General features: G+C 43.0%; 1 protein-coding gene across 4 annotated transcripts; it reads left to right on the top strand.

Moving 5' to 3' along the window:
- Positions 1 to 843: 843 nt before the first annotated feature.
- On the top strand, positions 844 to 25,319 carry LOC133491800 (pecanex-like protein 3). Of its 4 annotated transcripts, none has more exons than XM_061803408.1 (36): positions 844 to 1,272; positions 3,104 to 3,595; positions 4,508 to 4,716; positions 4,820 to 4,928; positions 5,006 to 5,045; positions 6,298 to 6,393; positions 6,561 to 8,249; positions 8,656 to 8,785; positions 8,960 to 9,129; positions 9,360 to 9,417; positions 9,502 to 9,643; positions 9,742 to 9,899; positions 10,177 to 10,330; positions 10,443 to 10,475; positions 10,560 to 10,731; positions 11,145 to 11,255; positions 11,372 to 11,463; positions 11,555 to 11,664; positions 12,554 to 12,659; positions 12,743 to 12,835; positions 12,927 to 13,077; positions 13,541 to 13,685; positions 14,014 to 14,191; positions 15,397 to 15,505; positions 15,609 to 15,738; positions 16,052 to 16,110; positions 16,210 to 16,425; positions 17,850 to 18,103; positions 18,943 to 19,173; positions 19,298 to 19,401; positions 19,488 to 19,635; positions 19,729 to 19,959; positions 21,061 to 21,335; positions 21,399 to 21,568; positions 22,128 to 22,609; positions 23,369 to 25,319. In XM_061803408.1, exons 2-36 carry the CDS (start codon positions 3,443 to 3,445, stop codon positions 23,519 to 23,521), a joined length of 6,861 nt encoding a protein of 2,286 aa, XP_061659392.1. In that variant the 5' UTR covers positions 844 to 1,272; positions 3,104 to 3,442; the 3' UTR covers positions 23,522 to 25,319. The 4 variants fall into 4 exon arrangements, with proteins under 4 accessions (XP_061659392.1, XP_061659395.1, XP_061659394.1 ...); XM_061803411.1 differs by having other exon boundaries at positions 22,128 to 22,540; XM_061803410.1 differs by having other exon boundaries at positions 14,017 to 14,191.
- The last annotated feature ends 117 nt before the right edge of the window (positions 25,320 to 25,436 follow it).

The following is a 25,436-nucleotide window of genomic DNA, read 5'->3' on the forward strand; positions in this document are numbered from 1 at the left end:
AACAGATGTACAGTGCAAAGCTAGATATTTTGATAGCCTGTGTGAAGACATGAATTGGAGGATTATAATGTACTTTGATGTTTTCTTTATTCTGGTCAAAGTGCTCTGAATACAGTAAGCTACTGCTGTTTAATGCTCTTTTGTGACAGTCTGGTCAGAAAACCATTACAATAATCAAGTCTACCAAGGATACATTTGGGGAAAAAAAGAGTCATGTATTGGTTGGCCGGATGATAGTATATGTGTAATATTTTAAAGACACTTTGTTCACTTTGTTTGTCATCTAGTACTTAATGATAGACCAAAACTTTATTTCACTTATTGTCTACAAAACAATGCAACTAGCACAATTGTTATTACGGATTTACATTTCATTTCATGTTTGATTGAATGTTTATTATTTGTATCAAGAACAAATGTGTGGTTAATTCTAAAAAAAAAAAATGCTTTAATGTACTTTTTTGAGGAAATAAACTCTCCGTCTGTTGCATTCTTTCCAAATTAAGGTTTTTGAAATTTCATCAAATGTTATTAATTACATCACTTTGCGGACACAATTGAAATAGTTGAGCTACTATAACATTTTCAACAGGGTTATGAGGGTAACTTTTGATTGTTACCGACTTCATCTCCAAAGTAATCCTCCCAACATGTGACATGAATACGATACGACATGTCGCTGGAGGCAGCATATTTGGGAAACAAGGCAGAAAGAAACTCCTTCACTGAAACTTGACAAATTATACAAATGGTAAAAAAAAGAAAAAGAAAAAAAAACGCTCAGTGACGTCACCACATTTGACCAATCACCATCATGGGAACATCTCTCGCCGATTACTCACTTGAGCGTGCGCGCGTGTGCGCGCGTGAGTGAGTAAGTAAGCTAACCAGTTGTTGGCTAGCACCTTTTAGCAACTCTTTTTCGCCTTCTTTCCTGAAACATTTGAACACTTTCCCATTTCTCGCCAAAGATCCACTTGACGTTCGCCACGGAAGGGGACCACCATTAAAGAGGCTTGTCCGTCCCCCTAAACTGTCAAAGAAGACCAGGGACCCTCGAGAAATGATACTTTAGCCTCTCGACACTGGGGAAAAGTCCGGTTGCATCTTACAGATTTTTTTTTTTCCTTTTGGGGGACGTCGCTTTCTAACATCCCAGGAAGGAAAGCTGTGAGATTTTTTTTTTTTTTTTTGTAAGGAGTGGATGCGGAAGAAAGCTATGAGGCGAGTTGGACGCCTAAAGCTAACTGGACGCTGAGCTGGGATTCAAATGTAAGAAGCGTTTGAGATACGAGCACAATTTCAAGCCCCTCTGTCTGGAGCTCACGTTAACATTTTTAACAGCTTTGGGGGTCAAAGTTTAGGACGGCCGGGCTCATCTTTTTGCGACTACTTGTTGTTTAGCCAGCTAACGAGGGTGACAGCGAACAGATTGGATTGGAGCTCCTGGAGGCCTAGCATTAGCCGATTTCTCATCTCATGTTTTACAACCAATGTCAGCGTGTGTGCTGTTGTTGGCCGTGGCTATCGAATATGTCCGCACACATGCCGCGGTGATCGTAGGTGTTGGGTACGTTCATCGGCTCCACTTTATCGGGATCACAACACACACAGTCACAAGCTAGGCTATATGGTTTGTTAGCTTGCTAATGCCTCTTAGGAAATGTCATCTATTTGACACAACACTCTTAATAGGCCATAAAACAACAGTTTTTTTTAAACACTCATAGTCTGTTCTGATTCTTTCAAAGAGCTACTAATAAAACTACATTGTATTATGTAGTTGTATTGTAGTTGGTGGTGTTCTAATGAAATGTGTTTCTAATTGTGACCCACCAATTTAGCTAAATATTGGAACAAGTATGAGAAGCGCCGCTAAGTGGGATGCAGTGTTTTTGTACAGATTTTTGGGGGTTTTTGGTATTTTATTAGCTGCCTTATATACCAATGTTTGCCAGCCAGTCAACACGTCCAGACACTTGTTCATGTTATTTGCACGTATACTGCCGTCTTGCTTGCTCTGACAGTAGAAGAAAGTACAAATGAGTCTTAAGATGCACTAATCACAAAAGATTAGTTATATTTGGCTTCTGGGTGAAACATTTCCAACGATGTCCACTATGTACCTTTCTGTGACACTTCCAGTCTTGCTTTATCTTTGCTGTAAATGGATGAATCTAAATCTGATGATACTCTGTGACACGCTAAGGTGGTACACGTGTGGGGAAAAAAATCAAATTGTGAAAGATTTTCTGTTACAGACCTCACAAACGAAGATAAAGCCTTCAAAGGTTTTGATTATATTGTGTGTGTGTGTGTGTGTGTGTGTGTGTGTGTGTGTGTGTGTGTGTGTGTGGTGTGCACCGATAATGTAAACACGGAGCACCACACATATGCGGTTCCATTACTGACCTAAATTATAAATCTTATATGGTTTAAATAAAATGAGAATATGAAACACTATGGGATATGCTGTGTTGATGTTTCTCGAGTGTTGTGGAAGCGATCAGAGGCAGGAAAATAATACATGCTATCTGGTGAACCCTCTTGAACACAATTTATTATCAGTTAGTATATGTTTATTCTTATTTACGGCTCCTTCCTTATTTCTCAGTCAAGTGGCTAGCTTCATGGTTAACTACATTGGCTACATTTCACCTGACAATTAAGTCGGGAGTAGTCATTTTTCCACACCAAGATTTTTGGTTGTATTGCAAACATTTACAACTTAAGATTGTTGGCCTTACCCATTTTGGACCCTACTTTCGGGACAATTCATTCTAGTCACACATTCAGACCACCAGATAATCTTCTAGGATGATCATATGAAACAACAACATAGTTTCTTGTCTTGGGAAAGGCAAAATTAAGTACATTTCTTTATGTGGCGGATTTCTCTGTGTACCAAGGGTAAAATAATTTTCCTCATGTTTCACCTGAAAGCCAACTATACCTGACTTTTTGTGAGATCTACCAGGTTATTTTATGAACTTTGGCTGGAACTCACTCCAGACCTTGTGTTTTTTATATATGTGTGTGTGTGTGTGTAGTTTTTTTTTTCTTTCAATCATGTTTTACCCATTCTGTCTGCTCTTTCTTTCAGATGAGTGTTTTTTCTCACACTTGCCGTGTTGCCAATGTGCTACAGAGTCACTCACCTGAATACCCTTCAAGGATTAGGCTTGAGTCAAGCGGCATCATCTGTGCGGGGAGGGAGCACACAGCGGTGCCAGGATGTGCAAAGACTCCTGACCTTAAGTGAAGTGTGCACATACCCAAGGCTTAGAAGTGTTGTTCCTCATGAGACAGTCTCGCTCGATTTGCCATCCTCAATGGAAGTGCCATCATAGACAGGATACACTGTGGGTCCAACTCAGCAGTTTTCTGAGTGACCGTGTTGGAGCGGCTCTTTCAGCTGCGGGTTCCCCCTGAAGGCGGAGAAATGGGATCCCAGGCACTTCAGATATTACGACAGGGTGTGTGGGCCTCGCTCACTGGAGGGTGGTATGTGGACCCCCATCAGAGCACCTTCTCCAACTGCTTTCATCTCTACCTATGGATATTTCTGCTGGCCTTCCCCTTTCTGCTATACATGGTGAGCACGTATGCACTTATTATTCTGAGGTTAGGTTTTCAGATGCTATTTGCGCAGGGTAGCTGGTTGACCTCCTGTTCATTCGAATAAGAAAACATTTGTACCATAGTTTGGCCAGAGAAAGGAATCTATTCCAATGTCAAACTGTGACAATCATACATTTATTGACTGGACAAGCAATGTTATAGGTAAAAGTGTACTCATAAAAGCAAGAGAATAATGTTACGGCTGTGTAATAACACTTAAAATTGGTCTTCTTACCGTTTGATGACACACACAGCTGAACTATGTTTTCGTGCTGTCATGGATTTCAAAGCTGAAGGCGGCTCATAATTAAGCAGAAGCAGGCTCCTCCAAAATTTATATGCAAGAAATGCCCTGAATCCTTAAATGTCAAGCGTAAGAAGACATTTGCCGCTTTTCATAGTAAAACGTGAAAAAGTGGATTTCCTTGTTTAACCAATAGGAAAATTAAGTCAACTTATTAGTTCAAGATAAAGATGTAGTTAATAGAATCGAATAATGTGCTCAACTTGTTTTGATTCCATATCAAACAGTTTGTTCTCTGCAGTTGTTGCCATAGTATATGCCTCATTCTCATGTAGTTCTTTAAACTACCGTTCCCTTTAGCGAGCCCTTGCAAATATTTTACAATGCATTAGAAAAATTTCAAGGCATACCACCAGACAAAGTTACAAAAACTGTCAGTTAAGTCAAATATGTACTGGCTCAGTGGGATGTTGGTCTGTTTTGTTGAAATCAAAACTATTATTTTGTTCTATGAACGCCAACAGGTGGCTCACAAGTTACTTCTGTTAATTGTGCCATTATGTTAATTCTGACAAATTTGGGTCATTTGAATTCACTGGAAGCTTTCTATGGATTGTTTTATCTGCCTGCACCTCCTCGCAGGCTTTCCCTGCAAGCTTGTTGATAGCAGGACTGTACTCTGCTGTGGTGGCCATCTTTTTCACCACCATAAAAGTGGTGAACTACCGTCTCCACGCCATGTTCGACCTCGGGGAGCTTGTCGATAAGAAAAAGGCCTCACTCACAGCCGATGTTCCAAAGACAGAAGACGTTGAGGAAGCTTCAGGTGGCCATGATGGGAGTCAACCCAGGTGAGTGCGTGGTTTAAGACGAGATGAAATGGCAGTGATGTGAGTCAGATATCCGAGTGCTATACTATACACCCTTTTAATTTGCACTGTGATTGTTTTGCAGCAGGGATATTCATGCTGGCGTAGAGATGACCGTGTTTCGGAAGGTCAACTCAACGCCTCCGGTAAGATGCAGCTCTCAGCACTCGCTGTTTGGACTCAACCAGGTGTCGGTGAGGACCGTCAACTTGTTTGCCTTCAAAAGATTTATCCGTTATATTCATAGGTATTTTTTTTTTCTGTTATGCAGGAGTTCTTGCCCCAACTTGAGGATTCAGGGGGAACAAAGGGTTAGCATGTGTTTTATTCTTCCATTCAATAAGTCCATATCTCAAGAATGAATATGCAATAAATGGGCTTACTCATTCAGGATTTTTGGGGCTGATCAGTGAATTAAAAAAAAAAAAAAAACGAATCACCAATCCCATCACAAGCTGGTGTCTTTTTAGATGACTTGTTCATTTACTGTACATGCTTGTATACAGTGTTTTATTGCACAAAAAAGTTAGATTTCAATCAATAATGTTTATTTGTTCATCTATTTATGCCAGTGAGGCATAGTGACTGAACAAATGAATGGTCTTCTATAAGATGGGAGAAAGTACATACAGTAATAAATATATCCACTTTTTGTGACATTTTTGTTTGTTGGTATGCTATGAGATTTTATAAAATATGTGGCTTGCCTCCATTAAGGTTGGAAGTCACTGATCTAGTCTGTATTCTAATCAGTCAGGTGAAACCGGCATTACAACGATATAAATAATGGATGCTAAGTTAGTGTAATTAAATTACTTGAGACACACACACAAAAAACTCAAGAGCATGATTCAATAAACCGCTGGCATGTTAATCTACTATCGTTAGTACTAGTATTAGCTTGCTAGGCTACATAAAGTTTTGTTGCCAGGTTACAAGCCGGATCGTGTTAAAAGATTGTGAATATACCTCAAGCAAGCCTTACATGAATGAACATCCTCTCTCGAGCACCAGTGACCACCAACACACATTTTTCTCAATTTTATTCTTCCAAACACGCAGCTTGATCTATAATTGTGGCCGTCACTGTGATAACAAGTGTATCCGAATGAGTTTTTTTTTTGACTAGATGAAGTCCAGTGATCGTAAAAAAGTCCAATATAGTGGTATCGGAATTCAAGGTTTTACTGCAGTAGTCTGACATAGTGCAATCGTCAAATCAAAGGCAAAGTATGTCATGTGTTTTCTTTCACACACTTCAGTTTTGTAAAATAGCATTATAGGTGGTCAGATATTTACTATGTCAAAAGACGCGCGCCAAAGCTAAAAAAATACTTTTTGGTTGCGCAAATACTGTACTCAATGGTGACGTGGCGTAAGTGTTTTTTACGGAGCTCATCAATGATGTCATTGATTGGGTCGGTAATTATGACATTTAAAGCTGATCAGCATAAAGTGGTAATTATTGGCCAACACCGGTCTGGCCTATTAGATTATGTTTTAAAGTCTAAAAGATAATGTGTGACTCTGTATTTAAACCATTTCTGTGTTTGGTCACTTCAGATATCAAGGAGTTAATGCGAGAACAAGGAAGCAATAATGTGATTGTTACCTCTGCTCATCGTGAAATGCTGCGGCAGAGTTCTCAGGACACCATCCGTGAGTCTGCTTTTGTTCTCTAAACTTGCATCATACTCAACGTTGCGTTGCTGCTAAGGCTCAGGAGCCCTGACACTCAGCAGGACCAAGAGATAATTTAGATTGTATTCATGGATTTGAAACTCTACCTGCGTTTTAATCTGATTATGATTGGTGTACCTGTGCAGGGACTCCAAGTATGGTTCAGTCCTGCATTGTTGCTGCTCTGGGAGGTAATTTTCCAGGTCTCATTGGACTCCCCGGTGTGGCATCTGGATTTGGAGAAGCAGGAGAATATCTGTCTGTACCCCCTTCACCTTCAAGTCAAGAAGATGGAGGAGACAAAGAGCCATTGCATGAGGTTGTGGTTCCTCAAAAGATTCCAGAAAACAGTGCATTAGCTTATTCACCCCTCGGGCCATCTGGTGAGTCTGAAAGTCTTGGGGATACCCCGCTTAGTCCTCTTATAAAAAGTAGCTTGAGCGAAGAGCTGAGTGAAAATCTCTTGGGGCTGGGCCTCGACCCAGTGGTGTTTGTGCCTGGGACCGAGTACCCTGGCCGTCGTAGTGGTGTGGCATTAGCTACTGGATCCACAGACAGCTGTTTCAGTGGCGGTGGTGCCGCAACTGACCGCGAGACACTGAGCACTGTTAGCAGCTACCGCAGTGAGAAAACAGACTCCACTCAGCTTGAAAGTCCATCATTCACCCAACCGAAGCTAGCAGATGGACCAGTATCTGCTACGGCGCCAACAGTTGGGGCCAAGATGCCCACAGAGGTTCAAATAGGACAGGATGGCAGCGATACGGATAACCTGTCAGACAGCGTGTTACTGCGTTCCCCCTCCAAAGATATCTCCCCCAGCCAGGCCCTCGACAGAACACTTGTTGAAGGAGATGATTTGCCATCTGACATGATTGCACAACCCCCTACGTTCCACAACTCTTCCCCCTCAAGTAGCGGCCACTCAGACGTTTGTGATTTAGACAGAGCCGCCCCGGTCCCCCCCCTACCTCCGCCTCGGCAGGCCACTTCTGTGCCCTCAGGGCTGGCCCTGGGTTCAGTGTGCTCGGAGCCCTCTTTGCCCATATCCTCAACGCCGTTCCTGCTGTCAGATCAAGCTGCCCAGCAGGTTGTGCGGCCCAAAGACTTGAAGCTACTGCGGGCCAGTGGCAGTAGTGTAGGCCATAAGCCGGGCCGACGGAAAGCTCTGCGAAGGCGAGCCGGGGCAGGAAGTTTTGATTGTGGCTCTTACAGGCGTCGTCACAATCACAGACAACACCGAGATTACATCCCAGTGCGTAACAAGCTTGGCGCCAAGGCCTACAGTGAAAGTCTTTTTGAGGATTCCAGCGATGAGGATGATGGCAGTGACATGAGTGCTGCATCCAGTCTAGGCTCTCAGCGCCATTATAGCTCAGATGAAGACGACTCCAGTTCCTCTACCTCCTGCTACTCCCCAGAACTCACTAATACCGGCGCAGCTTTACAGCTCCCTCCAGCTTCTCAGTCTCCTACTCCCAGGGAAGGGGATTTACCTGAACCTGCTGGCTCCTCACATTCCCGTGCTGCTCAACGCTCATCGAGCACAGCCAGCGCTAAGACGCACGCCAGGGTGCTCAGTATGGATGGTGGGGGTTCAAGTCAGAACAGCACAGCAGTTCTACCCTCTGCTCTGCAAACAATGCCCTCCACTTCTACCCCTGCGCCGCGGACCCTCACCATCTCCAAGTCTGATTTGGAAGCCCGCACCATCCACGTCGATTGTTTCCCAGTGTCTCATCCTCATCGGCTCGATTCTCTCGGAGGATCTTGGACTGGTAACCAGATGGGCTGGCGAGCAGGAGAGTTGACCGAAGAGGGGGCTGTGGGAGGAGGTGAGCTGATGTTTGCTTTGCTATTTCCATTTCCAGATGGCTAAATACAGTTTCAAAATGTCTAAGACATGTTCCAAGGTATGCACAAAACAGTTTTGTTCAGCCATCATTTATGTCGTTTAGCACATTTAAGCTTGAATCAACTTCATAAGTAATGTAGCAGTCTACTGCACCATAAAAGTCTGTAATGAAGTTTTTATTCAAGAAATCCACACTTCTTTCTCAAAATCTGTGGTATAAGATTGGAATGTCGTGCGTTCTCTTTTACCAGTTAAACTACATTCTCTAATATTTTGGTACCAAACAACTGCAGTACGAGCTATTTTAGTAGCCTTTTGGAATTAAATCAGAAAATATTACTGTACCGCAGTGTTCAGTATGGTATGAACAGTTAACTCCTGTGCAGCGCTGGCTCCAGAAGATGGCGGCAAGCACGACTCAGTCAGCAGTGTGAAGAGGACCCAGGCCATCCGCAGGCGACACAATGCAGGGACCAACCCAACACCCCCGCCCTCTACAATGGGGTCCCCTCCCAGGTCAGTCTCACAAAGCAAATCCCAGAAAGCAAGCGGATTTAATGATTTGCAAGATGTAGCCGATTGATATTCCTTGGAAGCAATAGAGTTTTGCCAATGCCAGTAAAGACTGATAATTGAAGGCTGTTACCATCAAACTTCATTTTATCGTAATCTTTGTCTTTAAACCGTTAGCCTCCAGGACCTCCAAAGGGCTCGGACCTCTTCCCACTCGCGGACCCGTACCCTTCCCTCCGCCTTACAGTTTGCCTCGTCACTACTGCTTCCACGCAGCGGCATCCATGAGGCCTCCACATTCGATGACACATCAGAGGGGGCTGTGCACTACTTTTTTGATGAGAGCGGTGAGTTTGCAGCTTTCTGTGAATGAGCACAGTGTTTTCGGAAAAAGCGGCTTTGCTCTTTTATTGTCTGGAAATTAATGAGAAGATCAATGCTTCTTTCATGTCATGTCAGTTAAATGTGAAAAGAGCCACCGTTTACCATTTGAAAATCAAAGCAGATACACAGATGGAAAATGTGTTTTTTTTTCTCTAATTATTCATTTTTCTCTTGTTCTTCTGTTGTGTCTCAGGAGTGAAGAGGTCCTACACATTTGGGCCTGCCGGAGGTGGTTATGAGGACCCTGTTCAGTGAGTTAAAATGCCTGTAGTTTGTTTATGCAATCTTAAAATACTTAAAAAATTCTCCAAATGATGTGACATCTTGGTTTGCAGAGAAAGGGAAAGGCAATCCCAGTCCTCAAGCTTCACCTCCACAGAGGTCCAGGAAGGAGCACCAGTCCTGTCAATGCTGCAGCCCAGACCAGTTGTCCTACAGGGAATGCAGGTGCGCAGGGTGCCATTGGAAATGCCTGAGGTTAGTCGGTTTTTTGGGGGGTTTTGTTTTTTCTCTTATTTTTCATACAATCCAAGCATCTTCTACAAACATTTGTCTGCTTATCAACATGTCTCCAGTTTGATCTAGATCACGAGTCTCTGCAGGAGTCTCAAGAGAACACCCTGATGATCGAGGAGAAGGCTAAACCCAAGCAGTACTATCGCTTTTGGGTCCTGCCTGGGAAGTGGCTCAGGGTCCGTTATGATCGATTAGCACTTCTGGCGTTGTTGGACAGGTATGGCTTTTGAGTTGAAGAGATGTGGTGCAATTTTTGTAACCTTGTTACACTCTGCATCAGTATGCTTAGTCACTAAATTAATTACACCTTGACTAATAGATGAGATTAACAAAAAAAAATAAAGTTCAACCATAACATTGAGCTTTTTTTTGGGGTATTTTTTTTTTCATACAGATTTTTTTATTTAACTGATGTTTTCAAGGAGCTTAAGTGACTGGATGAACAACTCATGGGCAAAATATGTCTGAAATGTAAAATATGTTTCTGCTATCAGGAATCGACGTGTGGGAGAAAATGTGTTTGCTGTGGTGCTTGCCAGTCTGGTGGCCTTTTTGGGTTTCCAACTGTTGCTCCAGGGCTTTTTCAGGGACATCTGGGTCTTCCAGTTCTGCCTGGTCATTGCAAGTTGCCAATACTCCTTACTGAAGGTATGCAAATCTCAGTGAATTGATTTGTGTAGTTGTCCATGCCTGGTGCGCAGCCGGTCATTTTTTTTCAAGTCATCATCAAGTGTTGTTTATAAAGTTGTTTATTTTTCAGAGTGTACAACCAGATGCAGCCTCTCCCATGCATGTGAGTATTGGCTTTGCCCTCATCTTTTCAGAACTATTCTGGCTGGTTGTGGTGTAATTTTATGCACCTTTCTGTTTTGAACAGGGTCACAACTGGATTATCGTGTACAGCCGCCCTGTTTACTTCTGCTTGTGCTGCGTGATGATCTGGATCTTTGATTTGTCTGGTCGCTCCAGCAGCCTGCAACAGTTCTCACTCTATGGCGTCACCTTCTTCTCTGCTCATTTTCTGCTATGTATCAGAGATATGCTCCTGGGTAAATCATCAGACTTCATTTACAGCAGGGGTCCCAAATTCAGTTTTATTGCGGTCCGCTTTTTATTTACAGTTTCTCTCAGAGGACCATTAAACCATGGAAATGTTTCACCTCTTTATATTATTACATAGACCCAACTAATTGATGGATGGCTGGTTTTGAAATAACAATTCCAAGATAATACTGTAGTTTATTGATTGTTCTGCGTGAAAGCAAGAATCATGGAAGGTGCACCGATTTGCTTTCGTGGGCCACATAAAATGATGCGGCCGGCCGGAATTGGCACGTGGGCCTTGACTTTGACACGTGATTTACAGTGTACTAATCGATCTGTTAAACCTACAGGAAAAAAAGTACCCTTTGAGGTTTCGATTTTCATTAGTTTTTTTTTTTTTTTTCTCCGCCCTCTGTAGTGTTTGCCTTGTGTTTCCCGGTCATCTTCCTGTTTGGCTTGCTACCTCAGGTCAATACCTTTGTTATGTGTCTCTTGGAGCAGATCGACATGCACGTTTTTGGTGGAACAGGTAAGAACAGGGCTCTTTAGTATTCACTGCAAATTATTTTGCAATAAAGAGATTACTGTAGTCGCTTGAATTCCATGTTCATACACTGCATTGATCCACTCCTCTTTCCTGCCCAGCCACCACCAGTCCCCTCTCATCTCTATTCAGCCTCATACGCAGTGTGTTCGTGGCTGCTCTGCTCTATGGATTTTGCCTCGGTGCCATAAATGTGAGCACAGCATGAATACTCGCTCAATACCATGTCAGAAAGTTAAAACTTAAGTCCAATGTTGAATTTTTTTTTCCCCTCTTTCTCAAAGGCACCGTGGGGAGACGCCCATGTGCCAGTACTTTTCTCTGTATTTTGCGGCCTACTACTCGCCTTGTCCTACCACCTGAGTCGCCAAAGCAGTGATCCTACTATCCTGTGGTCAGTATGTTGCTTCAGAGATTCAGTCATGGCAGTTTGTCCCTTTTGATGAATGTGTTGCGTGTACGATAGCTAAACTATGGGTGGTGATGAAACACTTTTAACATTTAGTCCAAGGTTTGTGTGTGTTTTTTTTTTTTTTTTTTTTAAACAATGCTCTCAACAACTTTAAAATGTTCGAATAGAGAAAATAAATTTAAACAATCCTTATCCCCAGAGATAGATAGTTGTCTTCATGTTCAAATGCTCAAGTGTGTATTAGCATATACTGTAATATTTGTGATATACTCAAATGTGTACAATGCATATATTTCATTCAGATAGTCTAAAACCAAACAGTACTCAACTTTAACAACACACCAACAGATTTGTTGGAAAACCTTGAGTTTTGTCTCAAGATGTTCTTTGTTCTGCGGTAATGTACAACAAAATACTCTGATTAATGTGGGCCATCAATTTCAGAGGAGATTTGCTGTTGTATTGCACTTTTTTTTTTTGACTAATAAATTATTTCAATGTTGCAGTGTCTCAAAAATAAGTACACACCAATGAAAGTTGAGCAAAATGTTACATTAAAGAAATTCTAATCCCGAATAATTTAAACTGTTTTAATCATCACAATTCTGAAACTTATTTTTTCACTGATGAATGGTTAATAATCTCACATTTCAAATGGGGTCAATTTAAGTTAACGTGAGTAAATTGACAGAAGATCATTATTTTAGTATAATTTTTGCAACAGTTTTGTTTGGTGGTGTGCCATGAGAGTTTTCAAAATTAAAAAAAACAAAAATGTCTGACTTGGCTCACTTGAATATTCGTGCATTTCTCTCCTGAATTTTAAAATGTGAAGTTTCCTCACTTTTTCTCCCGTCTCCATTTGCATCAGGTCATTGGTGCGATCCAAGTTATTCCCAGAGCTGGAGAATCGCACACCTGAAGAACCCCCTGTGGAGATCAAGGATCCACTTCCAGATAAGCTGCATAACTCTGTGGTACAAATGAAGGCTTTTTAACCTTTACACCTTTGATTTCAGAATGTCATTGACTTTAAAACCTTGTCCCTTGTCATCCATAGAAAGAGATTCTCCAATCAGACCTCGTCATGTGTCCCCTCATGGCTGTGATCACTTTTGCCATCAGTGCCAGCACAGTTTTCATTGCACTACAGGTTAGTACAATTTTAGGACATTTGGCAACTTTTCTTCACATGATTTGATGGGAATTGCTCACTTATTCCTCTTTCTGCTCTTGCCCCACAGCCTGCACTCAGCTTTGTTTTGTACATCTTGGCGGGAGTTGTCGGCTTTATTACTCACTATCTCTTGCCGCAGCTCCGCAAACAGCTTCCTTGGTTCTGCCTGGCTCACCCTGTACTCCGATCTAAAGAATACAGTCAGTTTGAAGTCCGAGGTGAGTGTCTAATTGGTCTTTATCCGCTCGAGCGAATGTCACTGTAAAAATATAAGGACTATTATCAGCGTCTCCTTCTGGAGGCATCACTGAGGATTAAATAAAACCCAGCAAGGTCTAAAGTTGAAGTGCTGCTGAGAAATGCATTTTAACCTCCATCATCTCCAAGGGATTTTCAGTGTGCCAATGCTAAATTCATCTTTTTTTCCTGTTGAAATGGCATCACATTTTCAGAAGTTGCAGTGGCATTAGTTGGATCTCACTTTTTTTTTTTTTTTTTTTTTTTAGGAGGGGGTGTCATGTAAGAACTATCAATGTGAGGAGCAGGAAGTCTCATTTTATTGTGCAGGCATACCTGTTAAATCACTCAGAAAATCTGGCAAAATGAGCCTTTCTTGGATCAGAGCCTCAAATATTCAAAAGTCCTGCATTCATTTAGCAAGTTAACTCTATTTGTCACCAGATGCTGCTCAACTGATGTGGTTCGAGAAACTGTATGCGTGGCTTCAATGTGTGGAAAAGTACTTCATCTATCCGGCGGTCGTGCTCAACTCCCTCACGACGGAAGCACGTGCCGTTGGGCAGAACCATAAAGAGCTGGACATCTAGTAAGTCACAAGAATAACACAAATGCTCTGTAATTGTGGTTCTCTCTCAAACTTTTTTTCTGTCTGACGAAAATTCATTTATTTACTATAACAATAATGCCAGCATCATACAGTGACAAGCATAATAATGTTATGCTCTTCAACTAGATTGTAGAAGGTACAATTAACTTGTCCATCATTGTGTAAACATACTTTGTGACTTTTTTCGTTTGTTTTGTGATAGTTTTCAAACGGAAAATATGTACTGAATCTTATCAAATGTAATAAAGTGCCCCATGAAATTTTGGATGCAAGTTGTCTCATCATGACATCTTGGCTTGTCTTCCAGTAGCCGAGCGCTCTTCATCTCAGTAGCTGGCATGAAGCTTCTACGGTCAGCCTTCGGCACCCCATCGCAGCAGTACGTCACATTGTGCTTCACCACGCTCTTCTTCCACTTCGACTACCCACACTTCTCAGAGACCTTCCTGATTGACTACTACTTCATGTCCATTCTTTTCAGCAAGGTAAGAATGCACGGCACCAATCATTTCACGTTTTAAAGTATATATACAATTAATTGAATAAGAGTGGATTTACGGATGGGTGCTATATATTGCCTTCGATATAGAGGTGACCATTGCTTTAATGATGTGCCATTTTAAATTATGAAATATTCATTCTGTCTCTCAAAGAAAACAACAATGAATGCTTGGATGGCATATGAGGAAGAGAAAAATAACCTCTCCATCTCAAACTATTGAGCAAAACAACATTTGCAGGAGTTTAGCAAATAAAGTGGGTTAATTGAAACAATGGACCGAACACATGTATAGTTTTTTGTTGGCTGACATGAAAATGACACAGGCAACTTTATGTACATGCTGGCTTCCCAAGTACAGTTGTTTAAAAGCGTAATGAAGACAATGGATAACGCTGTTACAGTCGTATATTCCCTGGAGGATTGTTCATTTTGGTTCATATTTACAAAGAACTGTGCACTCTGAGTCATCCAGAATGCTGGTGAGGCTAGCGGATGAGCTCGCTAGCATAGCCCTACCCCTACCACTGCCGCAGCTGTTTGGAAGTGAATGCTGTATTTCACTATCCCGTCTGTCACCTTTGGCCCACTGCTTTAATTATTTGAAGCCTGTACTGTATTCGCAAAATCGGCTGCTAAACTTGTCACCGGGAAATATAAAAAATAAATAAATAAATTCCACCGTCATCGTTTCAAGATTACATGTGCTCCAACTTAATCTTTTTTCTTTTCGCTGGTCATAATAAACAGTCATTTGGAAAGGTCTTAAAACTTTATGAGGCTACTAAATATAATTTAGTAGCTTTATACATCCTCACAGGATGCACACCCAGCCATCCATTCACGATTGCGTTAAAGATAAGGAAATCTGTCAAACACACTCAGAGAACCCTCGCAGAGTCATTTAGCAAACATGTACAATATGGCAAAGCAAGTAAACATTGGCAAAACATGAAGAATGCCATCAAGTACATTTCTATCAGAAGTGCTTGAGCCAAATTCATATGCTAGTGTGATGTGATGTCATCTTAATTTTGTTTGGTTTTGTTTTTTGTTTTTTTTTTAAAGCTCAAATAAAACAATATTGTGAAATCCTGGTTTGGCATATTCTCCTGTGTACAATGTGTTAAACATTTTTACTTGTTCATATTGCCCATCCCTAAGTGATGTTTTTGTGTTTGTATTTCTCAGATGTGGGACCTGTTGTATAAGTTACGCTTTGTGTTGACTTACATCGCCCCCTGGCAGATCACGTGGGGCTCGGCTTTCCACGCCTTCGCTCAGCCCTTCGCAGTGCCACGTATCCTTAAAGTCGATTCGATGTCTCCTGTGATTACTTGCAATGACATCCCAGTGATTGCTCCGTTTTTTCACGTGCTGCCCTTAACTCCATTTCGATGCAGATTCTGCTGTGCTATTTGTGCAGGCCATCTTTTCAGCCATCTTTTCTACCCCTCTCAATCCAGTCCTAGGCAGCGCTGTGTTTGTTACATCATATACCAGACCTGTTAAATTCTGGGAGCGGGACTACAAGTATGCAATTTATGAATCTGCAGCTTTATTTTACTGTTCTTTAATCCGGTCCACCAAGTAATTACATTATAAAGAGTTTAATTTGTACATAATGTATTTATTCATTTTATTGATTGATCAACCTATTGAGAAAAAACAAGTGCATATGTACATAATTTAGTATGTAAAATTTTTTTTACATATTTAACTTTTTTTTTTTTTTTTTTTTTTTTTACATTTTAGAATGCCGTAGTTTTTCAGTATCAAATAAGTTAAATACATTTATTCATCCGGGTTCAACACAATTCGTGATAATGCAATTCTCTGTTGTTAGCACCAAGCGAGTTGACCACTCCAACACCAGACTTGCCACTCAACTTGACCGTAATCCTGGTATGCACTCTAAAACCATTTCTCATATCTCTGTATTTTGTATCGTTTCACATGATTGAAATGTGAAACTGTTGCTATACCGCCACCTCTTCTTGTTAGGTGCTGACGACAACAACTTGAACTCCATCTTCTACGAACACCTAACACGTTCACTGCAGCACAGCCTGTGCGGAGATCTGCTGCTTGGCCGCTGGGGCAACTACAACACTGGCGACTGCTTCATCCTCGCTTCTGACTACCTCAACGCGCTGGTGCACATCATCGAGATCGGCAACGGCCTGGTCACATTCCAGCTGAGGGGTCTGGAGTTCAGAGGTATGCACCATTCCACATTCTCAAAAGTTTACTTTTTTGTATCTGCTTGACGTGTAATGCACTTACAGAGCTCAGACGATTATAGTTTATCTGTTTTTACCCAACAGCATGTATTTACAAAAAAACAAACATTGTGCATATACAGCTGATGCGGTCATCCAGAGTTCTGTCACATTGTATATTGTTATAAAATTACCAGTTTAAACATCCATATTTATTGGAAGTTGAACTGAAACGATGTTACCCTGAATAAGTCCCTTAATATTCTTGCATTTGATTCCTACATTGATTAACCACACCCGACATAAGGTGCCTCTGCACAATCTAATAGAAGAGCTTTACAGTCACTCACATTTGACGCCCGCGACCATGCTCGCGCGCCATTTGCGAGCACGAAAACTCACGTGCGTAAAATTTGTTACGAGTAGAAAAAATAGATTATTTTGTGTAGTCTTGACATTAATTTACGTGTTTATTTCATAAACGTTAACTCAACAAGCCTGCTCCAAAACAACCAGTATTCACCCGGAAAGAGGAAATGCAAGTTAACCGTACTGAGCATATACTGAAGTTAGGCCGAAAGCGCATGTTCAGAGTTGCTTCGTGTACTGCGAGCGCATTTAGGTCGAAAGTCATCAACATCATGAGCCATGTCAAAGGAAATTCAGTTACACCTGGGGTGCTCATTGCGTCGATCACGAGGCGGTGACTGTGTGTAGTATTGAGACAATATAATAACAAATATACAGTGTATATATATATATATATATATATATATATATATATATATACTTTTAACCTTCCCACTTTAAAAACATAGAAACTAAATAAAACATCTGGAAATACTGCACGTGATTGCCTCAACTGTCGCACTATTCCCAGGATTAACCGCCGAAAATGGTCTGCCGCTCCTTTGCTTCTCACAGAGGGCACTCAGTCTAGGCTCTTTTTCTTCACCTATGATATTGGACACCCACTTTTTGCATCTGTTGTACTTGTAACCAATTACAGCTTCCCAATACACGTTTTACAATCTTTTGAAAATGTTCGTCGGTTAACTGCTTCTGACTGGGATCCAACAATGATCTAATTTCCAAAATGGCTGACAGGAAGAGGACAGACAAACAAAACTTTATTTATGTATATATGTATTTATTTATTTAATAATCCTCCAACAATTACACTACAAACCATGAAAACCTCATGAAAAAAAATCCATTCGATTTACTTGTGCCCATTAGTTTTTGACTGCCACACATCTTATAGTTGTGACGACATAACTGCAAACTACAATGAAATAGTGTTCAGTTTAGAACATTTTGGCAAAACTAAGAATGAATATATTTGTGCAGGTGGAATTTTGATCTAGCTCCTGTCTTCTTTTATGCCATGCATTTTACATCACCCACATCTTTTCCCGGCAGGCACCTACTGTCAGCAGAGGGAAGTCGAGGCCATCACAGAAGGTGTGGAGGAGGACGAGGGGTGCTGCTGCTGCGAGCCAGGTCACCTGCCTCACATGCTGTCGTTCAACGCCGCTTTCGGACAGCGCTGGCTCGCCTGGGAGGTGGCGGCCACAAAGTATGTGCTGGAAGGTTACAGCATCAGTGACAACAACGCCGCCTCCATGCTGCAAGTGTTTGACCTCCGCAAGATTCTCATCACGTACTATGTCAAGGTGAGATGTCCAGAAAATATGGCCAGGGAGTCTCTTGACAGGTTATATCCTATTTGTTAAAAAAGCAAATGAATACAAACATCTGTGAATATTATTAGAGTGTCTTTTTAATGTAATTTTAACTTTTTTCCTCAACATTGTAAATGAAATACAGTACACAAATGTGCATTAAAGCAGGACAAATCTGACTAATGTATTCTGTCATCTTGTGAAATGAGCATTGGGAGACAAGTCAAATCTCGCTCCCCAAACATACAGTATGAGATATGCAGAAGTAGTGCCAACTTTCGCAGCCTGTTGGACTTCATTCCATTGAATTTCTACCAGTTTAAATTGTATTTATATACGGTATTAGAATATTAGCAACAGAGTTAGCTTTTATTGTCAAAGTAGTCCAACCTTTCTTCTCTAGTTCCTGTTGGATTTCCTTAGAAGTCCCACAAGGCAGCCAAGTACCGTAATTCCCGGCCTACAGAGCACACCTTGTTACAGGCCTCACGAGTACATTTGTAAAGAAAATACCATTTGGTACATACATACGCCGCAGCTGTGTGTGTGTCGCAAGTGCCCACATTGAACCACGAGATATTTACAAAGAAGTTTCTTTATTCAGGTTAGTGAATGGATAGGTTTCCAATGACATCACCACCACCCTTAGACCGATCGGATAAATAAACGATGGAAAAAAAAAAAAAAAAATTCACACTTCACCTATGACCTGTTTTCTCAAGATGGCGTAATTGGAAACCTACCCATTTGCATTTAGACCAATTTTCACGTACACTGCCCGGTACTCTGATATTGTATCTAGTAATGCAAATGTTTGCTTTCTCCATCAGAGCATTATTTACTACGTGAGCCGATCACCCAAGCTGGAGGAGTGGTTGGCTAACGAGACGATCCAGGAGTCACTGCGACCGTGTCTCGGTGCCAACTACGTCGATAGCGACCCCACCTTCAACCTGAACATTGATGAGGATTATGACCATAGGGCCTCCGGCATCACACCCTCCTCCTTCTGCATGATTTATGTGGACTGGATTCAGTATTGCAACAGCAGGCGTCAATCGGTTCGTTTCGCCACAGGCTTTACATCCACTTATTTGTTTTTCTAAGCGATGGAAATTCATATCTTAAACCTTAAGATCGGCTCTTGTTGGAGTTGTTATAACTTCTACTTCTTTTGTGTCGCAGCCTGTGACAAGTGAGAAAGATTCTCCTCTAGTCAGTCTTTGTTTTGGGTTGTGTATCCTGGGAAGAAGAGCCCTCGGCACTGCCTCCCACAGCATGTCTGCGAGGTGAGAGCGCCGACCGGCTCAGGCTGGACACTGTTTTTATCGTACAAGAAGAGTTCACTGTCCATACCCCGTTGTTGTTTTGACAGCTTGGAGCCGTTCCTCTACGGCCTCCACGCACTCTTCAAGGGAGACTTTCGCATCACGTCTCCACGGGATGAGTGGGTTTTTGCAGATATGGACCTTTTGAATCGAGTTGTGGCGCCTGGAGTGAGGATGTCCCTCAAGTTGCATCAGGTAGCCCTTTTCTCACCAGCAGGAAACAATTTAATAAGACGAAAACCTTCCCCTGAGGTTAACGGACTGACCCACGTCGTGCTTTTCCCCCAGGATCACTTTACATCCCCGGACGAGTACGAGGACCCTGCAGTGCTCTATGACGCCATCACTGCCAACGACGAGAAGATGTTGATATCACACGAGGGCGACCCTGTTTGGCGGAGTGCCATCCTCGCAAACATGCCCTCGCTGCTGGCGCTGCGTCATATCATGGACGATGGCAGCGACGAGTACAAGATCATCATGTTGAACAAGAGGTTCCTCAGTTTCAGGGTCATCAAGGTTGCACCGCTTCCATCTTCTGCATTTTTAGTGAATGTGTTTTTTTTTTTTTTTGCGGGCATAGTCAATTATTCTTGAGACATATGGATAGTCAAAGAGTAATGAAGCCATTATTATTGAACGTATTAATAATCAAAAAAAAAAATGAATTTTTTAGTTGAAGAGTTGTTGGGACGTCTTTGTTTTGTTTTATGACATCTCCATGTCAGCCATTTTGGAAATATAATATTTTTTGAATGCCCATCAGTAGATGAGAGCTGTGATTTGATTTCTTGGTTTGGAAGGGGAACAACCATGAAACGTTTTCAAAAGGTTGACAAAATGTGTATGGTGTGATGATCGAGCTAGCACTATTCCCAAGATGAACCCCTGAAGATGGTCTGCTGCTCCTTTGCTTGTCTCGGATGACGCTCAAAGCAGGATCTTGTTTTTCACCTTTGATCCTGGACACTCACATTTTGACTGTGCTGTAGCCGACTGCAGCTTCTCCAAACACACTTGTCAACCTTTTGAAAATGTTTACCGATCGTCGTGGTTCTACTCCCAATGCACGAAATTAAATCACAGCTGTCTGCTTCTGGGCCTCAGAGTTCTGAGGATCCGGATTCGATCCTGGCCCCGCCTGCGTGGTGTTTGCGTGTTCTCCCCGTGCCTGCGGGGTTTTCTCCGGGCACTCCGGTTTCCTCCGACATCCCAAAAACATGCAACATTAATTGGACACTGTAAATTGCCCCTAGGTGTGATCGTGAGCGCGACTGTTGTCTGTCTCAATGTGCCCTGCAGTTCAGGGTGTACCCAGCCTTCTGCCCGTTGACAGCTGAGATAGGCTCCAGCACTCCCCACAACCCTCATGAGGATAAGCGGCAAAGAAAGTGGATGGATGTGTGCTTCGGTCAGGTTTACCTCATTTCCAAAATGTCTGAGGAAGAGCTTAGGGTTAGACAAAAACGTTTTTTTTTGTTAGTTTTTTTTTTTTAAACATCCAAAAGAGTATCTCGGCGGGGTGGTTCTTTCCTTGAAAACTGTTGAAAATGGCATTTGTTGTTCTGTACACCCGAGTTGCACCTCTCCCGGCTAACGAGCCTCGTGCTTCCCCTACAGGTGAACCGAGAGTGTGTGCGTGGGCTGTGGGCAGGGCAACAGCAAGAACTCGTCTTCCTACGCAACCGCAACCCCGAGCGCGGAAGCATTCAGAACGCCAAGCAGGCCCTTAGGAATATGATCAACTCATCGTGCGACCAGCCTATTGGCTACCCAATCTACGTGTCCCCCCTCACCACCTCGTATGCGGGTGGGCACGGTCAGCTGCGCACGGTGTGGGGGGGACCCGTCAGCCCACACAACATCTACAACTGGCTCATCAACAGCTGGGACAGGTACCAAATGCCAGTTGGGACCTTAATCAGGGCTGTGAGCGTGACTAGTTCCTTTCTCTACAGGATGCAGAAAGGATGCGGTGCTGGTTGCAACAGCGGAGGAAACATCGAGGATTCGGACTGCGGCGGCGGCTCGGCCTCCATCACGGCCAACGTCGCCATCCACACCACGCAGAGCACGCCGGCCCCCAGCCTTCCCCAGCCACACATCACCACCATGCAGCCCTCGTTGGGTGAGACACTGTGAAAACAGTGCTTTGAATTTAGTTAATTGGAACAATTACATTGGTAGCACATGATTAAAATGTGGTAAACATGTAATTTTGTTTAAATCTTCCATTCTCGGGTGATTGTGGTGGGGGTTTTATTCCCTACTTACAGTAGTGCATAATAATTTGAGTATATCCTTTTTAACAATTCACTTTGATTCTAATACTAAGAAGACTAATAAAACAATTGAGGAATAGATTAGTTTTTTCCTCTTAGGCCACAATTCCAGCACCACGCTAGAGTACTGAACGGTGCATTAAGAAGACGCAGTTTGAGCAGACTTTTTTTCAACGCTGCTAATTTGTGCACATCTGTGACGCGGGATGCACAACACATCAGATCCTTAAATGCTCCATCTATGGGTAGAACCTGTCACTTCCTGGTCTCCAGTAGCACCACATTGTCACAGTTGGTCTTTGAACCAAAGGTGCCAGGAAGTCGTATGGCACGGATGTTATTTTCACAATGGAAAAGCTCCGCTCAAAAGTCGCTAAATGTAATTTTGTTGGTTTTGCCCATCAGGGACGGACAACCCGGTAGGTCCGACTCAGAACTGGCCTCACCACCCCCAGCCACTCCCACTGGCTCTCCTCAGCCAATCAGAGGGCAGGATGGAAGCAGGACTGCTCTCATCCCTCCAGCGTACGTCCTCCATCCAAGGCTTGCTGGGTCAGCAGCTGTCCAACCCGCAGCTCTCCTTCAGCGGCTCGGTGGCGCCGCCCCCTCTCCCAGTGCCCGAGCACTTCTGCCCCTCCGCCTTTCTGGAGAACTCGAGCCACAGGGTGGGCCAGCGGGCTGGCCTCGCCCAGGGCAACGTGCTCCATTTTGAGAGCCATTTCGGGAAGTGGAGTTTTTCAGGCAGAAAGGGCTTCAACGGTTCAGCGGCGACGGCGGGCGAGGGCGACGGAGGAAATGTCCACACCATACGCACTCAGGTGGGGAACCCCAACAGGAATGGGCATGACTCAAGTTCTTTTTCATCACGGAGAATATTAACACTGCAGGTAATCATCTCTCTGGGCAGAATGTTCTGAAAATATCTAAAACAAGCCTTTACATATGAGGAATTCTTAAATTGACCACATTTGACGTCTTCCATGGTAACACTGCTCTGGTCAAACAAATTGCTAATGATTCAGTGCAACCGTTAAGCTCACGGTTGGTCATGTGCTCTCCTCTCCTGCCAACAGTTTTCATTAATTGCCTCACCAAACGCAACCTGTCAGGAACAAAATTGCTTCTCATGAAATAATTCACAGCTTTGACTCGATAGGAGTCTCTGAAGTGCGTCACATGCCGACCTGTCCCTCTTTGAGCAACGACGCTTCCTCCCGATGGCTTTCTAGCATAGGCCTTGCAGACGGGCTTTGCCATGCGTGTCGGCCATGGAGGCAAAATAATTGAGATGTCACTCCGTGTGACTGGAAGGTCCGCACGAGCCCAGAAGTTTCTGCGTGCTCTATTTATTTCTCCGTGTTGCGCACATGCAGAAAAAGATGCGGTCTTGTCACTTAAGTTGGAGAGCTTTGTTGGTGCATTGGTTAATTTTTTTTATTTTGGTGTCGTATGGTACCGCTGTACTTTTTGGGCACTCCATTTTGCCTCTTATTTCTTTAACCAATTTGTAGACAATAATTCCACACAACCTCAGCCAAAATAGAATCACTGAATGAATTATGATGCCCATCACTAGCAGTGACCACTTTTTTTTTTTTTTTTTTTTTCCCCCATTTCATTTTTGACCAATTCCCCTTTTTCCACAGCCCCCGCCTCCTGGCCCACCACAAGAGGCCAGTCCCACACAAGACCCACTGGGAGCGACACGGGTGGTGGATTCCTGCCCGCTGCCGGCAGGGGGCGCCCCCGCACCGCCTGACGAATCCACAGAGTTGCCTTTACTGGAGCACTTGCGCTGATGATTGACAACGCTGACACCGCCCCACCCATCCCGACTGCGTAACAGCACACTGGACCACCACCACCACCACCCTAAAAACAAAAAGTCTTCAGGACTCCATCAATTTTTCTTACACATAGATCCAAAACACAAAAATATTCACTCCCTCCTTTGCGGTCTGACAGCATGTTGCACGTCGACTCAGGACGTTACTCCCAAAGTCAGAGGCGTTGTGCGTGCGTGCGTGCGTGCGTGTGTATGTGAATGTTGAGAGTATGTGTGCTAACAGGCCAGGAAGGCCAGTGCAATTATAAGCGACTTTTTGTTTTGTTTGTTTTTTTTCCTTTGCGCGACGATTGTTTATTTCTATGAACTGGAACATGGAGGATCAGCTTTGACTGTGTGGATACCACAAGAAGCCTTGTTCAGTTTTTCTCTCAACTCAGAAGCCCTTTTCTCCTATTCAGTCCGGAGAAATACAACAAACTCTGAAACCAACTGAAAATTCACCCCCGACCCACGCGTGGTGCTCGGACCGATTGTTTACAGCCTCGAGTCCAATCTGAAAAGTTGTGTTGATCACAAACCTGGCAGCAAAGCTTTTTTTCTCTATTCGGAGGATTTTTTTTTCCTGCTTTTTCTTTACTTGAAAATTGTGAGTCACTCAGTTTTGGCGCTGAGCCAGTTAATCGGAGACGCCCACCCGCATCACATCCGACAAGAAGGATGGGGGAGCGAGGGGGGAGGGGTCTGCTTCCTTCTCACGCCTACTCGACTACTGCTTCAGCATCTCTTCGCTACTACTAACTAGAATACAAAGTCACTACTACTACTACTGCTTGAATCCAGCGTTTTAGTTGGAACTAAAGGATTTAAAAACAAAAAACAGGATGAATATTTATTGGAGGAAGGCGGTCTTACGTAATGGGATTTGTTTGTACCATGCTGATGTTAAATTGGCAATTTACGTTCTTTTGTCCACCCCTCCTCTTCAAACCAGTATCACAATTGTCATCTCAACAAGGGGCTACTGTGTGTAGTGTGTTTGTGTGTGTGTATGGAACTAGAAATACATCAGAGAAGTCACTTTAAGTTGGTTTCCTTCCCTCTTTCACTCTTAGTCGCTTTGAACGGATGCTGCAGTAGAACACAAATTGCATTCTGCAAAATAAGACCAAAATGAAATGGTCCTTAAAAGTGTTGGGTGAAAAAGTCCCTTGACAATTCTCCTATTAGGGCACCGTGGTGGATGCGTGCTGGGTCCGACCACCTACAGTGCTGAGGTTGGGGGTTTGAATTCGGACTTGGGCTTTCCTGTGTGGGGTTGTTAGCGTGTTCTCCCCGTGCTCGCGTAGGTGTCTTCAGGTAGTCCGGCTTCCTCCCACATTCTAAAAACATTCACGTCCGGTTTGTTGATGAATAAAATTGACGTCAGGCGGCTCGTACTAGAGGGAATAATTGGGCAATGGTATGTACCCTCGCGATGGGCCTGCGACCAATCCAGGGTGTACTCTGGCCCAGAGTCACCTGGATTCGGCTCCGGTTCACCCATGTGCCCTTATCAGCGATATTGAAGGATGGATGAATATTCTGCCAAAATCCCAAATAACTGAAATATTGCGGGCACTACCTCTCCCGCTAAAATCACAAAAAGCTGGAATGTTGAAAGCCCAAATACTGCTGCTAAAATCCCAAGTAGCCCTCTACATCTTTTCTTTTTGTGAAAACACAGCTGCCAGTAAAACTTTTTTTTTATATATACTTTGCTCGGATTAAGCAAAGCACAAGACGGTGATCAGAGCTGGGTGTCAGTTGACGTGAAATAAAAAGGGATATCCATGCAAATATGTACAGCATGTTTCATATATAAGAAAATATATTGAAAAAATATATAAGTATTTTATTATGATGGGAAATTCTGGGTTATTCACCGT

This window comes from Syngnathoides biaculeatus, chromosome 18, assembly GCF_019802595.1.
Source record: "Syngnathoides biaculeatus isolate LvHL_M chromosome 18, ASM1980259v1, whole genome shotgun sequence".
Lineage (NCBI taxonomy): Eukaryota > Metazoa > Chordata > Actinopteri > Syngnathiformes > Syngnathidae > Syngnathoides > Syngnathoides biaculeatus.